The sequence below is a fragment of the Anolis sagrei genome, chromosome 12 (genome assembly GCF_037176765.1).
Source record: "Anolis sagrei isolate rAnoSag1 chromosome 12, rAnoSag1.mat, whole genome shotgun sequence".
NCBI classification, from domain to species: domain Eukaryota; kingdom Metazoa; phylum Chordata; class Lepidosauria; order Squamata; family Dactyloidae; genus Anolis; species Anolis sagrei.
In genome coordinates this window covers 291,651-307,802 of record NC_090032.1, presented here as the reverse complement: position 1 = coordinate 307,802, position 16,152 = coordinate 291,651, and the positions used below count along the sequence as shown (strand labels likewise).

The window sequence follows — 16,152 nt, the reverse complement described above, 5'->3', positions numbered from 1 at the left end:
TGACATGAAATCCAGTGCTCTCTGACTCTGGGGGGTAGTGTTTGCCTCCATTTCTAAGCCGAAGAGGTCATGTGGCCAGCATGACTGCATGGAGCACCATTACCTTCCTGCCAGACCTATTGATCTACTCCCACATGCATGTTTTTGAACTGCTAGGTTGGCAGGAGCTGGGGCTAACAGCAGAAGCTCGCCCCGCTCCCCAGATTCGAACCTGCAACCTTTCAGTCAACAAGTTCAGCAGCTCAGTGGTTTAACCCACTGTGCCACTGGCATATATAAACACACACACATATATATACATACACATATATACACACACATACATAAGCCATCCCTGAGTTACCAACACCCAATTTACAACCAGCTTCTAGTTAAGAACAGGGCAAGACTGGATTGCCTTAGGGGGTCCCTTCCAAATCTATGATACAGTATCTCTCTCTCTCTTTTATATAGAATCCTAGAATCCTAGAGTTGGAAGAGACCTCCTGGGCCATCATCCAGTCCATCCCCATTCTGCCAAGAAGCAGGAATATTGCATTCAAAGCTCCCCTGACAGATGGCCATCCAGCCTCTGCTTCAAAGCTTCCAAAGAAGGAGCCTCCACCACACTCCCTCCGGGGCAGAGAGTTCCACTGCTGAACGGCTCTCACAGTCAGGAAGTTCTTCCTCGTGTTCAGGTAGAATCTCCTCTCTTGGAGTTTGAAGCCATTCCTCCATTGCATCCTAGTCTCCAGGGAAGCAGACAACAAGCTTGCTCCCTCCTCCTCCCTGTGGCTTCCTCTCACATATTTATACATGGCTATCATGTCTATTCTCAGCCTTCTCTTCTTCAGGCTAAACATGCCCAGCTCCTTAAGCCGCTCCTCATAGGGCTTGTTCTCCAGACCCTTGATCATTTTAGTCGCCCTCCTCTGGACACATTCCAGCTTAGAGTCAACATCTCTCTTGATTTGTGGTGCCCAGAATTGGACACAATATTCCAGGTAAAGTGGTCTAACCAAGGCGGAATAGAGCATGGGGAGCAGGACTGAACCTAGACACTATTGATGGAGGCCAACATCCCATTGGCTTTTTTTGCCGCCACATCACATTGTTGGCTCATGTTCCCCTTCCTGTCCACGAGGACTCCAAGATCTTTTTCACACGTACTGCTCTCGAGCCTCATCGTCCCCCATTCTGCACAGGTTAATATTATTATTAATATAATAATAATATAACATTAATCTCGGGTTATTAACCAATGCACAGGTTAATATTATTATTAATATAATATTATAATATTAGTTTGGGTTTTTAACCAATGCACAGGTTATCCCAGGCATGGGCCAACTTGGGCCCTCCCTCCAGGTGTTTTGGACTACAACTCCCACAATTCCTAACAGCCAGTAGGCTGTTAGGAATTGTGGGAGTTGTAGTCCAAAACACCTGGAGGGAGGGCCCAAGTTGGCCCATGCCTGGGTTATCCCCAAAAAGAGGAACCCCAAATCAGTAAGTGGATCTCGGAGGCTGCAGAAATGTTACTCTTTTGGACTACAAGTCCCAGAATGCTGCAGGAAAGATGGCTGCTGGGTGGGGAATTTGCAGAGTTGGAGAGCTGGGAAAACACAACCAGGGAGTGTTCCCAATGGAGAAACAGCGCCCCCCGCCCTTTACGCTGGACAGAAGGGGTACTGCAGCTTCAAATGGGAACACATTGGAGAAATTATAATAATAATAATAATAATAATAATTTGTATTTCTTAAAGCACCAAAGCCAATGCGATAGATTTGCAAACCTAAAAATATATGCAAGCATTAAATTGGAACTAAACATAAACAGTATTTAAAAAGAAACCGCGAAAACCCTTAAAACCAATATTATAATGCAAACAAAAACAAATAGCAACCAAAAACCAATTTGCATAGGTAAATGTGCATGAAATAAAGCTTCTGAAACATCGGAAAGCAGGGAATAATAAGGATTAATAACAATAAGGGGGTAATAAGAAGCAGCAGGGGATAATAATAATTAATAATAATAATAATAATACTAGGAGGGACATAGCACATTATATTGCATTATTATATTAAAATTGAATATATTATATTGCTATATTGCAATTGTGTCTATTATTATAATTAGGTAAAGGTTTTCCCCTGACATTTACGTCCAGTCGTGTCCGACACTGGGACTCATCTCCATTTCTAAGCCAAAGAGCCGGCGCTATCCTTAGTCACCTCCAAGGTCACATGGCCAGCATGACTGCATGGAGCGCTGTTACCTTCGCGCAGAAGCAGCACCTATTGAGTTACTCACATTTGCATGTTTTTGAACTGCTATTTTGGGAGAAGCTGGGGCTAACAGTGGGAGCTCACCCCACTCTCCAGATTCGAATTGCCAACCATTCGGTCAGTAAATTCAACAACTCAGCGGTTTAACCCGCTGCGCCACTGGGTGGCCCTAGTGTGATAATAATAGAGTAATAATAATTGAGCACGAACCCCCTGAGTCGGACATGATTGGAGTTAATGTCAGGGGGAAATTTATTTATTTATTTAGCAGTTTTGTATACGGGTCTTCTTCTCCCCTCTATCGGGGGACTCGGGCCGGTTTCCAACAATCAAATCACAAAACAATCCTTAAAAACATCATATGACATATTCAATTAAAATGTTATAATACCAAAATGCCATCACATAATAACAATGGTCAGTCGTCCTAGTGAATTCGTTGTCCATCATTCATCGTCATCTATCCGATCACAGAAATATTGATTCACTTGTCGAAAGCCAAACCCCATAGCCAGGTTTTCACCCGTTTTCTGAACGACAGAATGGAGGGGGCCGTTCTGATCTCCGGTGGGAGAGAGTTCCAGAGTCGAGGGGCCACCACCGAGAAGGCCCTGTCCCTCATCCCCACCAGACGCGCCTGAGAGGCCGGTGGGACCGAGAGCAGGGCCCCTCCAGACGATCTTCACAACCTAGATGGTTCGTAGGGGAGGATACATTCGGACAGGTAAACTGGGCCGGAGTCTTTTAGGGCGTTGTAGGTCAAAACCAGCACTTTGAATTGTGCTCGGAAGCTAATTGGCAGCCAGTGGAGCTGGCGTAACAGCGGAGTGGTGTGCTCCCTGTACCCAGCACCCGTTAGTCGTCTGGCTGCCGAGCGTTGGACTGATTGAAGCTTCCGGGCAGTCTTCAGGGGCAACCCCACGTAGAGAGCGTTGCAGTAGTCTAAACGGGATGTAACCAGAGCGTGGACTACCGTGGCCAAGTCAGACTTCCCAAGGTACGGGCGCAGCTGGCGCACAAGTTTTAACTGTGCAAATGCTCCCCTGGTCACCGCCGAAACCTGGGGATCCAGGCTCAGCGATGAGTCCAGGGTCACACCCAAGCTGGGAACCTGCGCCTTCAAGGGGAGTGCGACCCCATCCAGCACAGGCTGTAACCCTATGCCCTGTTCGGCCTTGCAACTGACCAGGAGGACCTCTGTCTTGTCTGGATTCAGTTTCAATCTGTTGTCTCTCATCCAGACCGTCACAGCGGCCAAGCACCGGTTCAGGACCTCGACAGCCTCCTTAGTAGCAGGTGGGAAGGAGTGACAGAGTTGGACATCATCTGCGTACAGATGACATCGCACTCCGAAACTCCGGATGATCTCACCCAGCGGCTTCATGTAGATGTTGAACAACATGGGAGACAATATTGAACCCTGAGGAACCCCACAAGACAAAGGTTGTGGGGTTGAACAGGTGTCCCCCAACAACACCTTCTGGGACCGACCCTCGAGGAATGACCGGAGCCACTGTAAAACAGTACCTCCGAGACCCATCCCCGCGAGGCGTCCCAGAAGGATACCGTGGTCGACGGTATCGAAGGCCGCTGAGAGGTCCAGCAGCACCAACAGGGACACACTCCCCTTGTCCAGCTCCCGACGGAGATCATCCACTAAGGCGACCAAGGCTGTCTCGGTACCATGCCCCGGCCTAAAGCCAGACTGTGCCGGATCCAGATAGTCCGTGTCGTCCAAGAATACCTGGAGTTGTGAGGCCACCACACGTTCCAGGACTTTGCCCAAAAAGGGGAGATTGGAAACTAGCCGATAGTTGACGAATTGAGTGGGGTCCAGTGATGGTTTTTCAACAACAGTTTTATTATAGCTTGTTTTAAGCTCGCTGGAATCTTGCCTTCTCGAAGGGAGGCATTCACCACCACCTTCACCCACTCAGCCAATCCCCCTCTGGCCTCCTTCAAAAGCCAGGATGGACAGGGGTCTAGGATGCATGTGGTAGGCCTCATTCCTCTGAGTATCTTGTCCACATCCTTGGGTTTCACAAATGAATCCATCAAAATAGGACAAGCAGGTGCTCTTGTTACATCCTCACAGACTGCCGTTAACATGGTGTCCAGTCCTGAACAGATCAAAGCGACTTTGTCTGCGAAAAACCGAGCAAATGCTTCACAGCGAGCTGTAGAGTTCAGGGTTCCCATCCGGAACGGTGGGATTTAATAAACCTCTGACAACTTGAAACAGTTCAGCCGGACGGTTCTTTGCGGACGCAATATTGGCCGCAAAGAAAGATTTCTTTGCAGCCTTTATTGCTGCGGCATATGCCCTCAGAATGGCAACATACTGTGTTCGGTTTGGCTCGCTCGGGTCCAAATACCACAGATTGGACCCAAGTCCAAACCAAAAGGGGTCACACTCTCTCAACCACCCAGGGGAGCCATTTTGGAGTATTGTGGGGGTTCCAGACAGGGCGTGTTGTTGAGCTTGTAGTGAGCCAGGAAGCAGACTTTTTTCCCCATTGACACAAACAAGACCAGAGTGGCAAACAATCCAAAGCTTTATTGTGAGTGAAACAACCTCTTGAGTGCGAACGGGGCATCATTTTGCAGCCAGAGATAGGTTAGGTGGGTTGCTTGCTTGGGGCAAAAGGATGGGGGACAGAACTGGAAATGGACCCCTCTTTTGGGGGGGGGGGGTGTAAGAAACGTTGGACCCAGTGCATAGTCATCACGCCCCACCCCTTCGATATATATTTCAATTTGCATTTCACTATTTATACATAAGTACGACTTTAAAAAAACATTTGGACTACAGCTCCCATAAAACTAGAGTTTCTGAATGTCGTCATCCCGACTTCTTCCCATTCCTGCTTCTGTTTACACTGTGAAATTAATGTGGTATTTATGTGGCATTAACTCCACAGTATATAGAGCAGGAATGGGCCAACTTTGGGCCTCCCTTCAGGTGTTTTGGACTCCAAGTCCCACAATTTCTAAAAGCAGGGACCGTGGAACCAAGACCGCGGATATGGAGGGCCCATTTGGGTCCTCCATATCCACGGTCTTGGGCCCACGGTCCTCCGTATCCGCGGTCTTGGGTCCTCCGTATCGCGGTCTTGGGTCCTCCGTATCCGCGGTCTTGTGTTTTCGGTATCCGCTGTTAGGAATTGTGGGACTCGGAGTCCAAAACATCTGGAGAGAGGCATGCTTGGAATGCTTTGTGCTTGAGGTGGCCAACTTCCTCTGCGTTTTGAGGCTCCTGTGCAGTATACCTTTCATATCAGGAGGGGGAAAAAAAAATCTCCCACTCTCTGTATTTAAGGTGCAGGAGCCTGAAATGGGGGGGAAGTTGGCGCTCTCCTTTTCATCCCTGATCCTTAGCAATAAGGCACTGCAATCTCCCCCCACTCACGACAGTGGGGCTGGCGACAAAGCAAGGTTCCCCCAAAAGAGACCTCAAACGCCACGTGCTTGACTAGGTGAGGTGCTTCCTACAGCACAAAATGCAAGCTGCTTTGCATTGGGGGGGATACGGCGGCGACGTTGGAAGCAGCAAGGAAATCCGATGTCGGGGCGGAGGAGAGAGAGAGAGAGACCCTGCTTCCCGTCCGGAATGGCTCCTTCCAGGGTGCAAAATGGAATGAGGCCCCCTTAAAGAGGGTCCGCGCGTAGACCTGATTCCAGGGAAGGGGAGACTGGCCTGGGGTCCCGGGACGGAGCGCCAATCCCATCGTCCTCGGTAGCGGGAGCAGCGGCGGCTACAGCTTGCTCTGGGCAAATTGGAGCAGGGCCTCCATCTGGGCCTCCAGGGCGAGGGGGTCTCCCTCGTTGGACAGGACCCAGTCGAAGGTCAGGCCCTGGTCCAGGCCGCACTCCGACTCCGCGTCGTCGATCCCTGGGGAGGAGAGGAGGGGAGGAGAGGGGCGGTCAGCACACGGAGCGTCCACTGCAGATGCCACAGGCTGCGTCCCGGTAACATACAAAGCGCCCTTCATTACCTATCAAGCCCTAAAGCAGGGTTTCCGAACCTTTTATTGTCCAGGGACCGTTGTGACCAGAGACCACCATGTAAACACACATAATAATAATAATAATAATAATAATTATTATTATTATTATTATTATTATTATAACAACAACGTGTGTTTACATAGCGTGCATCTATGATAACAGCATGTGTCTACATGGGGTGCATCTATGATAACAATAATAATAATGTGTGTTTACATAGAGTGCATCTATGATAACAACAACAACAATAACGTGTGTCTACATGGGGTGCATCTACGATAACAATAATAATGATAATAGTAACAATAATAATAATAATAATAATGTGTGTGTACATAGAGTGCATCTATGATAACAACAACAACAATGTGTGTCTACATGGGGTGCATCTATGATAACAAGAATAATGATAATAGTAACAATAATAATGTGTGTTTATATAGAGTGCATCTATGATAACAACAACAACGTGTGTCTACATGAGGTGCATCTATGATAACAATAATAATGATAATAATAATAATAATGTGTGTTTACATAGAGTGCATCTATGATAACAACAACGTGTGTCTACATGGGGTGTATCTATGATAACAATAATAATGTGCGTTTATATAGAGTGCATCTATGATAACAACAACAACAATAATGTGTGTCTACATGGAGTGCATCTTGATAATAATGATAATAATAATAATAATAATGTGTGTTTACATAGCATGCATCTATGATAACAACAAGAACGTTGTTATCGTAGATGCACGCTACGATACGTTGTTGTTATCGTAGATGCACGCTACGTTGTCTACATGGAGTGCATCTACGATAACAATAATAATGATGATGATAATCATCATCATCATCATCATGTGTTTTCATAGAGTGCATCTATGACAACAACAACAATGTGTGTCTACATGGGGTGCATCTATGATAACATCAACAATAATAACAACAATAATAATAATAATGTAGGGTGCACCTATGATAACAACAACAACAACGTGTGTCTATGTAGGGTGCATCCTTGATAACAAAGCAGTCATGTGGGTCTACAAGGGGTGCATCTATGATGATAAAAACAAAACAATAATAATGTGTGTCTCCAAGGCGTATATCTATGATTTTTTTTATTGTGTCAGAAGCAACCAGAGAAACTCCAAGTTGCTTCTGGTGTGAGAGAATTGGCTGTCTGCATAGACGCTGACCAAGGGACACCTTCATTACCTATCAAGCCCTCTAGGCTTCTCTCATGTTCCTGCATGAGAAGCTGGAGCCGACAGACAGGAGCTCACCCTGTCTCGCAGACTCAAACCGCCGACCTTCAGATCAGCAGTTCAGCTGGCACAAGGGTTTCACCCATTGCACCACTGTGGCTCTTACATCTACAATGATGACTGTGGTGGTGATAATAATAATAATAATAATAATAATAATAATAATAATAATGTGTGTCTACAAGGGGTGCATCTATGATGACGGAGGTGATAATAATAATAATAATAATAACAACAACATGTGTGATGATAACAGTAATCCCTCTGGGTTGTTTTGTTTTGTGGGGTGCCTCACCCGGGACGAAGACCCAGTCCCGCCTCCTCCGCGTCTCCTCCGTGGCCACGACCCGCACCACTTGCACCAGGTCCCCATAGACGTCCCGGAACCACTCCACGTCCGAGAGGCGCCTCGTGTCGCTGACCACCTGCGTGGACAGAGAGAGAGAGAGAGGATGGGCAGTTAACAGTAATCATACATTTATTATTATTATTATTATTATTATTATTATTATTATTATTATTATTATTCTAGAGAAGCACGTGGGGAATTTCAACAGAAAGGAGGAAACCACGACAATGAACACAATCTTGGCTTCCAACGGACAAGGGTCCTTCCTCCCACCCTGGACATTATTCCATCCACAGGGATATATATATTTATACACACACACACACTCCACTCACTTGACACACATCGGTTTTTATGAAGATGCCATTAGCGACAGATGCAGGTGAAACGTCAGGAGAGAATGCTGCTGGAACAGGGCCAGACAGCCCGGAAAACTCACAGCAACCTAGTGAGTCCAGCCATGAAGGCGGGATATATATTTATACACACACACACTCCACTCACTTGACACACATCACTTTTTATGAAGACGCCATTAGCCACAGATGCAGGTGAAACGTCAGGAGAGAATGCTGCTGGAACAAGGCCAGACAGCCCGGAAAACTCACAGCAACCTAGTGAGTCCAGCCATGAAGGAGGGATATATATTTACACACACACACACTCCACTCACTTGACACACATCATTTTTTATGAAGATGCCATTAGCCACAGATGCAGGTGAAACGTCAGGAGAGAATGCTGCTGGAACAGGGCCAGACAGCCCGGAAAACTCACAGCAACCTAGTGAATCCAGCCATGAAGGCGGGATATATATTTATACACACACACACTCCACTCACTTGACACACATCGGTTTTTATGAGGATGCCATTAGCCACAGATGCAGGTGAAACGTCAGGAGAGAATGCTGCTGGAACAGGGCCAGACAGCCCGGAAAACTCACAGCAACCTAGTGAGTCCAGCCATGAAGGCCTTTGACAACACACTGAAGTGAAATATTTTGAACAAGTGCACAGACAACAAAAGAAATGCCACAGGGGGCTATATATATATATATATATATATATATATATATATATATATATATATATATGTGTGTGTGTGTGTGTGTGTGTGTGTGTGTGTGTGTGTGTGTGCATATATCCTATAGAAAGATATATGTGTGTGTGTGTGTGTGTGTATATATATATACACACACACATACACACACACTCATACACACACACATTTATCTATAGGATACATACATACGTACACACACACGCATATATATATGTGTGTGTGTGTGTGTGCGCGCGCTCATATATCCTATAGAAAAATATATATGTGTGTGTGTATATATATATATATATATACACACACACACACACTCATACACACACATATTTATCTATAGGATATATACATATGTATACACACACACGCATATATGTGTGTGTGTGATGCCTCACCCAGATGGGCTGTGTGGCCTCCCCGACCACGATGCGGCAGAAGAAGCCGGGGTCTGTCCGCCGGCGCTCCTCTCCCCACCGGATCATGTCCTGCCGGTAGGTCTCCTTGTAGTCCGTGGCGTCCAGGAGGCGCTGGAAGTCCAGGCCGTGCTCCTGAAAACAACAGAATAGAATAATAATACTAATATAACATACAAATAAAACTGTATTTATCTACCTTCCTTTCTCCCCTGGGGGACTCAGAGCGGTCTCCATATATGCAAAATAATACAAAAACCTAAAGCGAAAACATAGGCATAAACTGTTAACACAACATACACATTAAAATTAATTTAAAACCAGTTCCGCTCTCTTCTTCGTGCAAGGTATTTTATATTTATCGTGTCATCAGCAACCAGACATTTGTATTACATTTTCAACAAAAACAAAGAGAGAAAACACAGAATTTGCAAGCTTGGTAGTTGTCCTTGGTAGCCCTTTGACCAGTCTCTGGCCACTTGGAGGAGTGCCTCTGGCGTTGCCGCAAGAAGGTCCTCCCTTGAGCATCATGTGGCAGAAGGGCTCAGGTTGTAATAATAATACATACAATAATAATAATAAAAATATGAAATTGTAATAGCACTGTGTAACACTATGATTTGTGTTCCTGAGTTATCAATGCCATTCCATAATGGGTTCTGTCATAATAACATGAGGAAAGTTCACTCAACTGCAAAATAATAAACATGATTTATAATAATAAATAAGAATATATTATTATTATTATTATTACAATATTTCCTCACTTATTGCAGGGTTACGTTCCAGGACCACCTGTGATAAGTGAAAAACCGTGATATAGGGACTATATATATATATATAGATAGATAGATAGATAGATAGATAGATAGATGAAATGCCTTGCCCGACTTACTTACTTAGTTGCCCTCTCCTGTGTATTATTATCATCATTGTTATTATTCGAGTGTGGCTTGGGACATAATACTCCTGCCCTCTCCTGTGTATTATTATTATTATTATTATTATTATTATTATTATTATTATTATTATTATTTTGTATTATTATCATCATTGTGATTATTCGAGTGTGGCTTGGGACATAATATTATTTATTATTTATTTATTTGCTTTGCTTCTATACCGCTGTATCTCAAGCCCAAAGGCGACTCACAGCGGTTCACAAACAGTAAAACAGTAGAAACAGCAGTGGTTCCATACAACATAGAACAATCGACTTAATGCATTATCCATAAATTACCAATAAGCCATTACAATGCACAATTATTACAAAAAAACAACCGTACCCCATCTTCTCATCACCCAAGCGTAGTCCAGGTTCGTCGTCCATTGTTCCATTCCTATGTTCCATTACCTGCCTTCTCCTGGTTATTATTATTACTATTACTATTATTACTGTGTATTATTGTCATCATTGTGATTATTCTAGTGTGGCTTGGGACATAATACTTTCTCCTGTGTAGCAGTATTCTTCCTCTGGCTGATGGCTCTCCCTTACCTTGGCGTACTGCTCCTTGAGGGGCCCGGAGAGGCGGAGGATGGCGCAGACATCAGGCCCCAACCTGGAGGGAAGAGAACACAGTCAGGAAGCAACCACAACAACAACCACCAACACCACAGCAGTGCCCTCTGCACATGCTCAGGGATGCCTCCTCCTCCAGGCCTGGGAAGGCGGCCTTTGCCTCTTTATAATTATATTATATATTAGTTATTAATATTATATATTATATACTAGCTGTCCCCTGCTGTCCTCTGGCTGGATGGCTCTTTGTCAGGAGGGCTTTGTTTATGTTTTCTTGCCCCAATGAAGGGAGATGGATTGAATGGCCTTGAGTATTTTCTGATTGTCAAGGGGGTTCTGTGTGGGAAGAGTTGCCCTGATTCTGTCGTTCGTGGGGTTCAGAACACTCTTTGATTGTAGGTGAACTGTGAATCCCTGTGACTACAACTCCCAAATGTCAAGGCCTATTTTCCCCAAACTCCAACAGTGTTCTCATTAGAACATATTGAGTCTTCATGCCAAGTTTGGTCCAGATCCATCATTAAGTCCACAGTGCTCTCTGGATGTTGGTGAACTACAACTCCCAAACTCAAGGTCAATGCCCACCAAACCCTTCCAGTATTTTCTGTTGTTCAAGGGAGTCCTGTGTGCCAAGTTTGGTTCAATTCCATCGTTGGTGGGGATCAGAAGGCTCTTTGATTGTAGGCGAACTATAAATCCCAGCAACTACAACTCTTAAATGACAAAATCAATTTTTTTTGAGTGAAGGACAAATCCTTCCTTTTTTCACTCTTTGCTTTCATCCTTCCTTCTCTACCTCCTTCCTTCCTTTCCTTTTTTCTTTCTTTGTCTCCTTCCTTCCTTCTCTAACTCTTTCTTTCCTTTCCCCCTTTTCTTTCCCTTCCACTTTCTTTCCTTTCTTCCTTCTTTCCTTCCCTCCCTCTCTCCCTCCTTCCTTCACTCAATTTCCCCTTCCTTTCCTTTTTTCTTTCTTCTCTCCTTCCTTCCTTCTCTACCTCTTTCTTTCCTTTCCCTTTCTTTCCTTTCTTCCTTCTCTTCCTCTTTCTTTCCTTTCCCCCTTTTCTTTCTTCCTTCTCTACCTCTTTCCTTCCTTTCTTCGTTCTTTGCTTTCATCCTTCCTTCTCTCTTTCCTTCTCTCCCTCCTTTCCTTTTTTCTTTCTTTGTCTCCTTCCTTCCCTACCTCTTTCTTTCCTTTCCTCCTTTTCTTTCCCTCCCTCTTTCTTTCCTTCCTTCCTTCGCTCTTTGCTTTCATCCTTCCTTCTTTCTTTCCTTCCCTCCCTCTTTCCCTCCTTCCTTCCCTCCATTTTCCATCCTTTCTTTTTTTTCTTTCTTTGTCTCCTTCCTTCTCTACCTCTTTCTTTCCTTTCCCCTCCACTTTCTTTCCTTTCTTCCTTCTCTACCTCTTTCCTTCCTTACTTCACTCTTTGTTTTCATCCTTCCTTCTTTCTTTCATTCCCACCCTCTTTCCCTCCTTCCTTCCCTCCATTTTCCATCCTTTCTTTTTTTCTTTCTTTGTCTCCTTCCTTCTCTACCTCTTTCTTTCCTTTCCCCTCCACTTTCTTTCCTTTCTTCCTTCTCTACCTCTTTCCTTCCTTACTTCACTCTTTGTTTTCATCCTTCCTTCTTTCTTTCCTTCCCTCCCTCTTTCCCTCCTTCCTTCACTCCATTTTCCATCCTTTCTTTTTTTCTTTCTTTGTCTCCTTCCTTCCTTCTCTACCTCTTTCTTTCCTTTCCCCTCCACTTTCTTTCCTTTCTTCCTTCTCTACCTCTTTCTTTCCTTACTTCACTCTTTGTTTTCATCCTTCCTTCTTTCTTTCCTTCCCTCCCTCTTTCCCTCCTTCCTTCACTCCATTTTCCATCCTTTCTTTTTTTCTTTCTTTGTCTCCTTCCTTCTCTACCTCTTTCTTTCCTTTCCCCTCCACTTTCTTTCCTTTCTTCCTTCTCTACCTCTTTCCTTCCTTACTTCACTCTTTGTTTTCATCCTTCCTTCTTTCTTTCCTTCCCTCCCTCTTTCCCTCCTTCCTTCACTCCATTTTCCATCCTTTCTTTTTTTCTTTCTTTGTCTCCTTCCTTCCTTCTCTACCTCTTTCTTTCCTTTCCCCTCCACTTTCTTTCCTTTCTTCCTTCTCTACCTCTTTCTTTCCTTACTTCACTCTTTGTTTTCATCCTTCCTTCTTTCTTTCCTTCCCTCCCTCTTTCCCTCCTTCCTTCACTCCATTTTCCATCCTTTCTTTTTTTCTTTCTTTGTCTCCTTCCTTCTCTACCTCTTTCTTTCCTTTCCCCTCCACTTTCTTTCCTTTCTTCCTTCTCTACCTCTTTCCTTCCTTACTTCACTCTTTGTTTTCATCCTTCCTTCTTTCTTTCCTTCCCTCCCTCTTTCCCTCCTTCCTTCACTCCATTTTCCATCCTTTCTTTTTTTCTTTCTTTGTCTCCTTCCTTCCTTCTCTACCTCTTTCTTTCCTTTCCCCTCCACTTTCTTTCCTTTCTTTCTTCTCTACCTCTTTCTTTCCTTACTTCACTCTTTGTTTTCATCCTTCCTTCTTTCTTTCCTTCCCTCCCTCTTTCCCTCCTTCCTTCACTCCATTTTCCATCCTTTCTTTTTTTCTTTCTTTGTCTCCTTCCTTCTCTACCTCTTTCTTTCCTTTCCCCTCCACTTTCTTTCCTTTCTTCCTTCTCTACCTCTTTCCTTCCTTACTTCACTCTTTGCTTTCACCCTTCCTTCTTACTTTCCTTCCCTCTTTCCCTCCTTCCTTCGCTCAATTTTTCCTTCCTTACCTCTTTCCTTCCTTCCTTCTCTTTGCTTCCATGCATCCTTCTCCCTTACCTTCTTTCTTTTCCTCCCTCTTTCTTCCTTTTTTCTGTATTGTCATTTAACTTTTTTGGGGTTTTAAAGTCCCTTCTGCTGTATTTTCCAGTGTTTTTATGAGTGATGGTCACTTGTTGGCCTGAGAGGTGCCTTGTGTCCAAATTTGGGGTCCATTCCCCCAGTGGTTTTTGAGTTATGCTAATCCCCCAAACAAACATGACATTTTTATTTATATAGATTAGTTATATAATATTATATGTTAGTTAGTTTGAATGTTTATATGGATAGGTTGTGTATTAATATGGATAGGTTGTGTACTAATGGATTCAACCCAGGCCTGGGCCTACTTGGGCCTTCCCTCACTCCCTTCTGGGCTTTTGGACTCCAACTCCCATCCTTCCTCACAGCCTCAGGCCTTCCTTCCTTCTCTACCTTTTCTTTCCTTCTCTCCTTCTTTCCCTCTTTCACTCCTTCCTTCCTTTCTTCCCTCCCTCCTTCCTTCTCTAACTTTCCTTCTTTCCCCCTTTCCTTTCCCTCCCTCTTTCTCTCCTTTCTTCCTTCTCGACCTCTTTCCTTCCTTCCTTTTCTCTTTCCTTCTTTCGCTCCTTCCTTTACTCCCTCTTTCCTTTTCTTTCTTTCTCTACTTCCTTCCTTCTCTATCTCTTTCCTTCCTTTCTTTGCTCTTTGTTTTCATCCTTCCTCTCTCTTTCTTTCCTTCTCTCCTTCTTTCGCTCTCCTTTTCCTTCCTTTCCTTTCTTCTCTCCTTCCTTCCTTCTCTACCTCTTTCTTTCCTTTCCCCTCCACTTTCTTTCCTTTCTTCCTTCTCTACCTTTCCTTCCTTTCTTCGCTCTTTGCTTTCATCCTTCCTTCTCTCCTTCTTTCCCTCCTTCCTTCGCTCCCTTTTTCCTTCCTCTCTTTCTTTCCTTCTCTCCTTCCTTCCTTCTCTACCTCTTTCTTCCCCTCCCACTTTCTCTCCTTCCTTCCTTCTCCCTTTCCTTCTTTCTTTTCCTCCCTCTTTTTTTCTTTCCTCCCCTCTTTTCTGTATTGTCATTTAGCTTTTTAACATATTATATGTTAGTTTGAACGTTTATATGGATAGGTTGTGTACTAATGGGTTCAACCCAGGCCTGGGCCCACTTAGGCCTTGCCTCACTCCTTTCAGGGCGTTTGGACTCCAACTCCCATCCTTCCTCACAGCCTCAGGCCCCTTCCTTTTCCCCCTCAGCCGCTTAAGCGGGCCTGAGGTTGTGAGGAAGGATGGGAGTTGGAGTCCAAACCCCCTGGAGGGGAGGCCCAAGCTGCCCTGTGGAATGGTGGGAGTTGGAGTCCAAATCTCCTGAGGGAAGGCCCAAACTAGGCCCCAAACTAGGCCCTAAACTAGGTCCAAACTAGGCCCAAGCCTCCCCCCGCCCGGGACTCACCGGCTCTGGATCTCCTCGGCCACGAAGTCCTTCCCGGACTTCCTCTTCCCGCTGAAGAGAAGCACCAGCCTGGGCGTGCGGGCCATCTTGAGCCGGGAAACAAGCTCTCCCCTTTCCCCCCCTTCCGCCCGAATGGTTTCGCCCGCGATGCAGCTTCCGCCTCGGGCACTTCCGGGTAGGCGGGAGAAACCATTCGGGAAAAGAGGGGAGGACGCGGGCAGCGACACCTAGCGGAAGCGAGGGAAGGCCAGAAGGGGGCGGGACCAACGCAAGCCACGCCCCTCTCTAATGATAAAGGAAGTGAGGATTCCACTCCCCTCCCCCCTTCCGCGGGAATGGTTTCGCCCACGATGCGGCCTTCGCTGGGAAGGCGGGCGAAACCATTCCGAAAAGGAGGGGAGTACACAGTGACTCCAAGTGGTTGGAAAGTCCACTCTCCTTCCCCTTTCTGAGGGAATGGTTTCTCCCCGGATGCGGCCTTCGCTGAGAAGGCAGGAGAAACCATTCCAAAAAGGAGGGGGGACTCCAAGTGATTGGAAAGTGTTATTTCCTGTTTAATGGTGCGGTGCTGACTTGGAAAGCAGCTGTTTTACTCCAGGAACTTTGTTTAGAGTGTTATTATAATGTATTATTATAATAATAATTATTATTTTGCAGTTTAATAAACTTTCCCCATGTTTTGATGATAAGAATAATTAGGGAATGACATGGACAACCCAGGAACAGAAATCATAGAGTTATATTGTGCAATTCTAATTGCAAAATAATAATAATAATAATAATAATAATAATAATAATTGTTGTTATTATTATTATTATTATTATTTTGCAGTTTAGTAAACTTTCCCCATGTTTTGATAATGGGAATAATTAGGGAATGACATGGACAACCCAGGAACAAAAATCATAGTGTTATATTGTGCAATTCTAATTGCAAAATAATAATAATAATAATTATTATTATTATTATTATTATTATGCAGTTTAATAAACTTTCCCCATGTTTTGATGATAGGAATAATTAAG

General features: G+C 44.7%; 1 protein-coding gene across 1 annotated transcript; it reads right to left on the bottom strand.

The window, feature by feature from the left end:
• Positions 1 to 4,808: 4,808 nt before the first annotated feature.
• PMVK (phosphomevalonate kinase) lies at positions 4,809 to 15,311 on the bottom strand. The gene is made up of 5 exons (XM_060757911.2): positions 15,127 to 15,311; positions 10,876 to 10,939; positions 9,360 to 9,512; positions 7,852 to 7,981; positions 4,809 to 6,163 (listed from the first exon to the last, which is right to left on the bottom strand). The coding sequence occupies exons 1-5, from the start codon at positions 15,210 to 15,212 to the stop codon at positions 6,027 to 6,029; spliced, it is 570 nt and encodes a 189-aa protein (XP_060613894.1). The 5' UTR covers positions 15,213 to 15,311; the 3' UTR covers positions 4,809 to 6,026.
• Positions 15,312 to 16,152: the final 841 nt, after the last annotated feature.

Excerpts from the sequence above, each read along its gene's own strand:
- PMVK (XM_060757911.2), bottom strand. The coding sequence starts at position 15,212 with ATGGCCCGCACGCCCAGGCTGGTGCTTCTCTTCAGCGGGAAGAGGAAG. Across the intron at positions 10,940-15,126 it reads GCCGAGGAGATCCAGAGCCG|GTTGGGGCCTGATGTCTGCG; the intron begins GTGAGTCCCGGG and ends TCTTCCCTCCAG. Across the intron at positions 6,164-7,851 it reads GGACTGGGTCTTCGTCCCGG|GGATCGACGACGCGGAGTCG; the intron begins GTGAGGCACCCC and ends TCTCCTCCCCAG.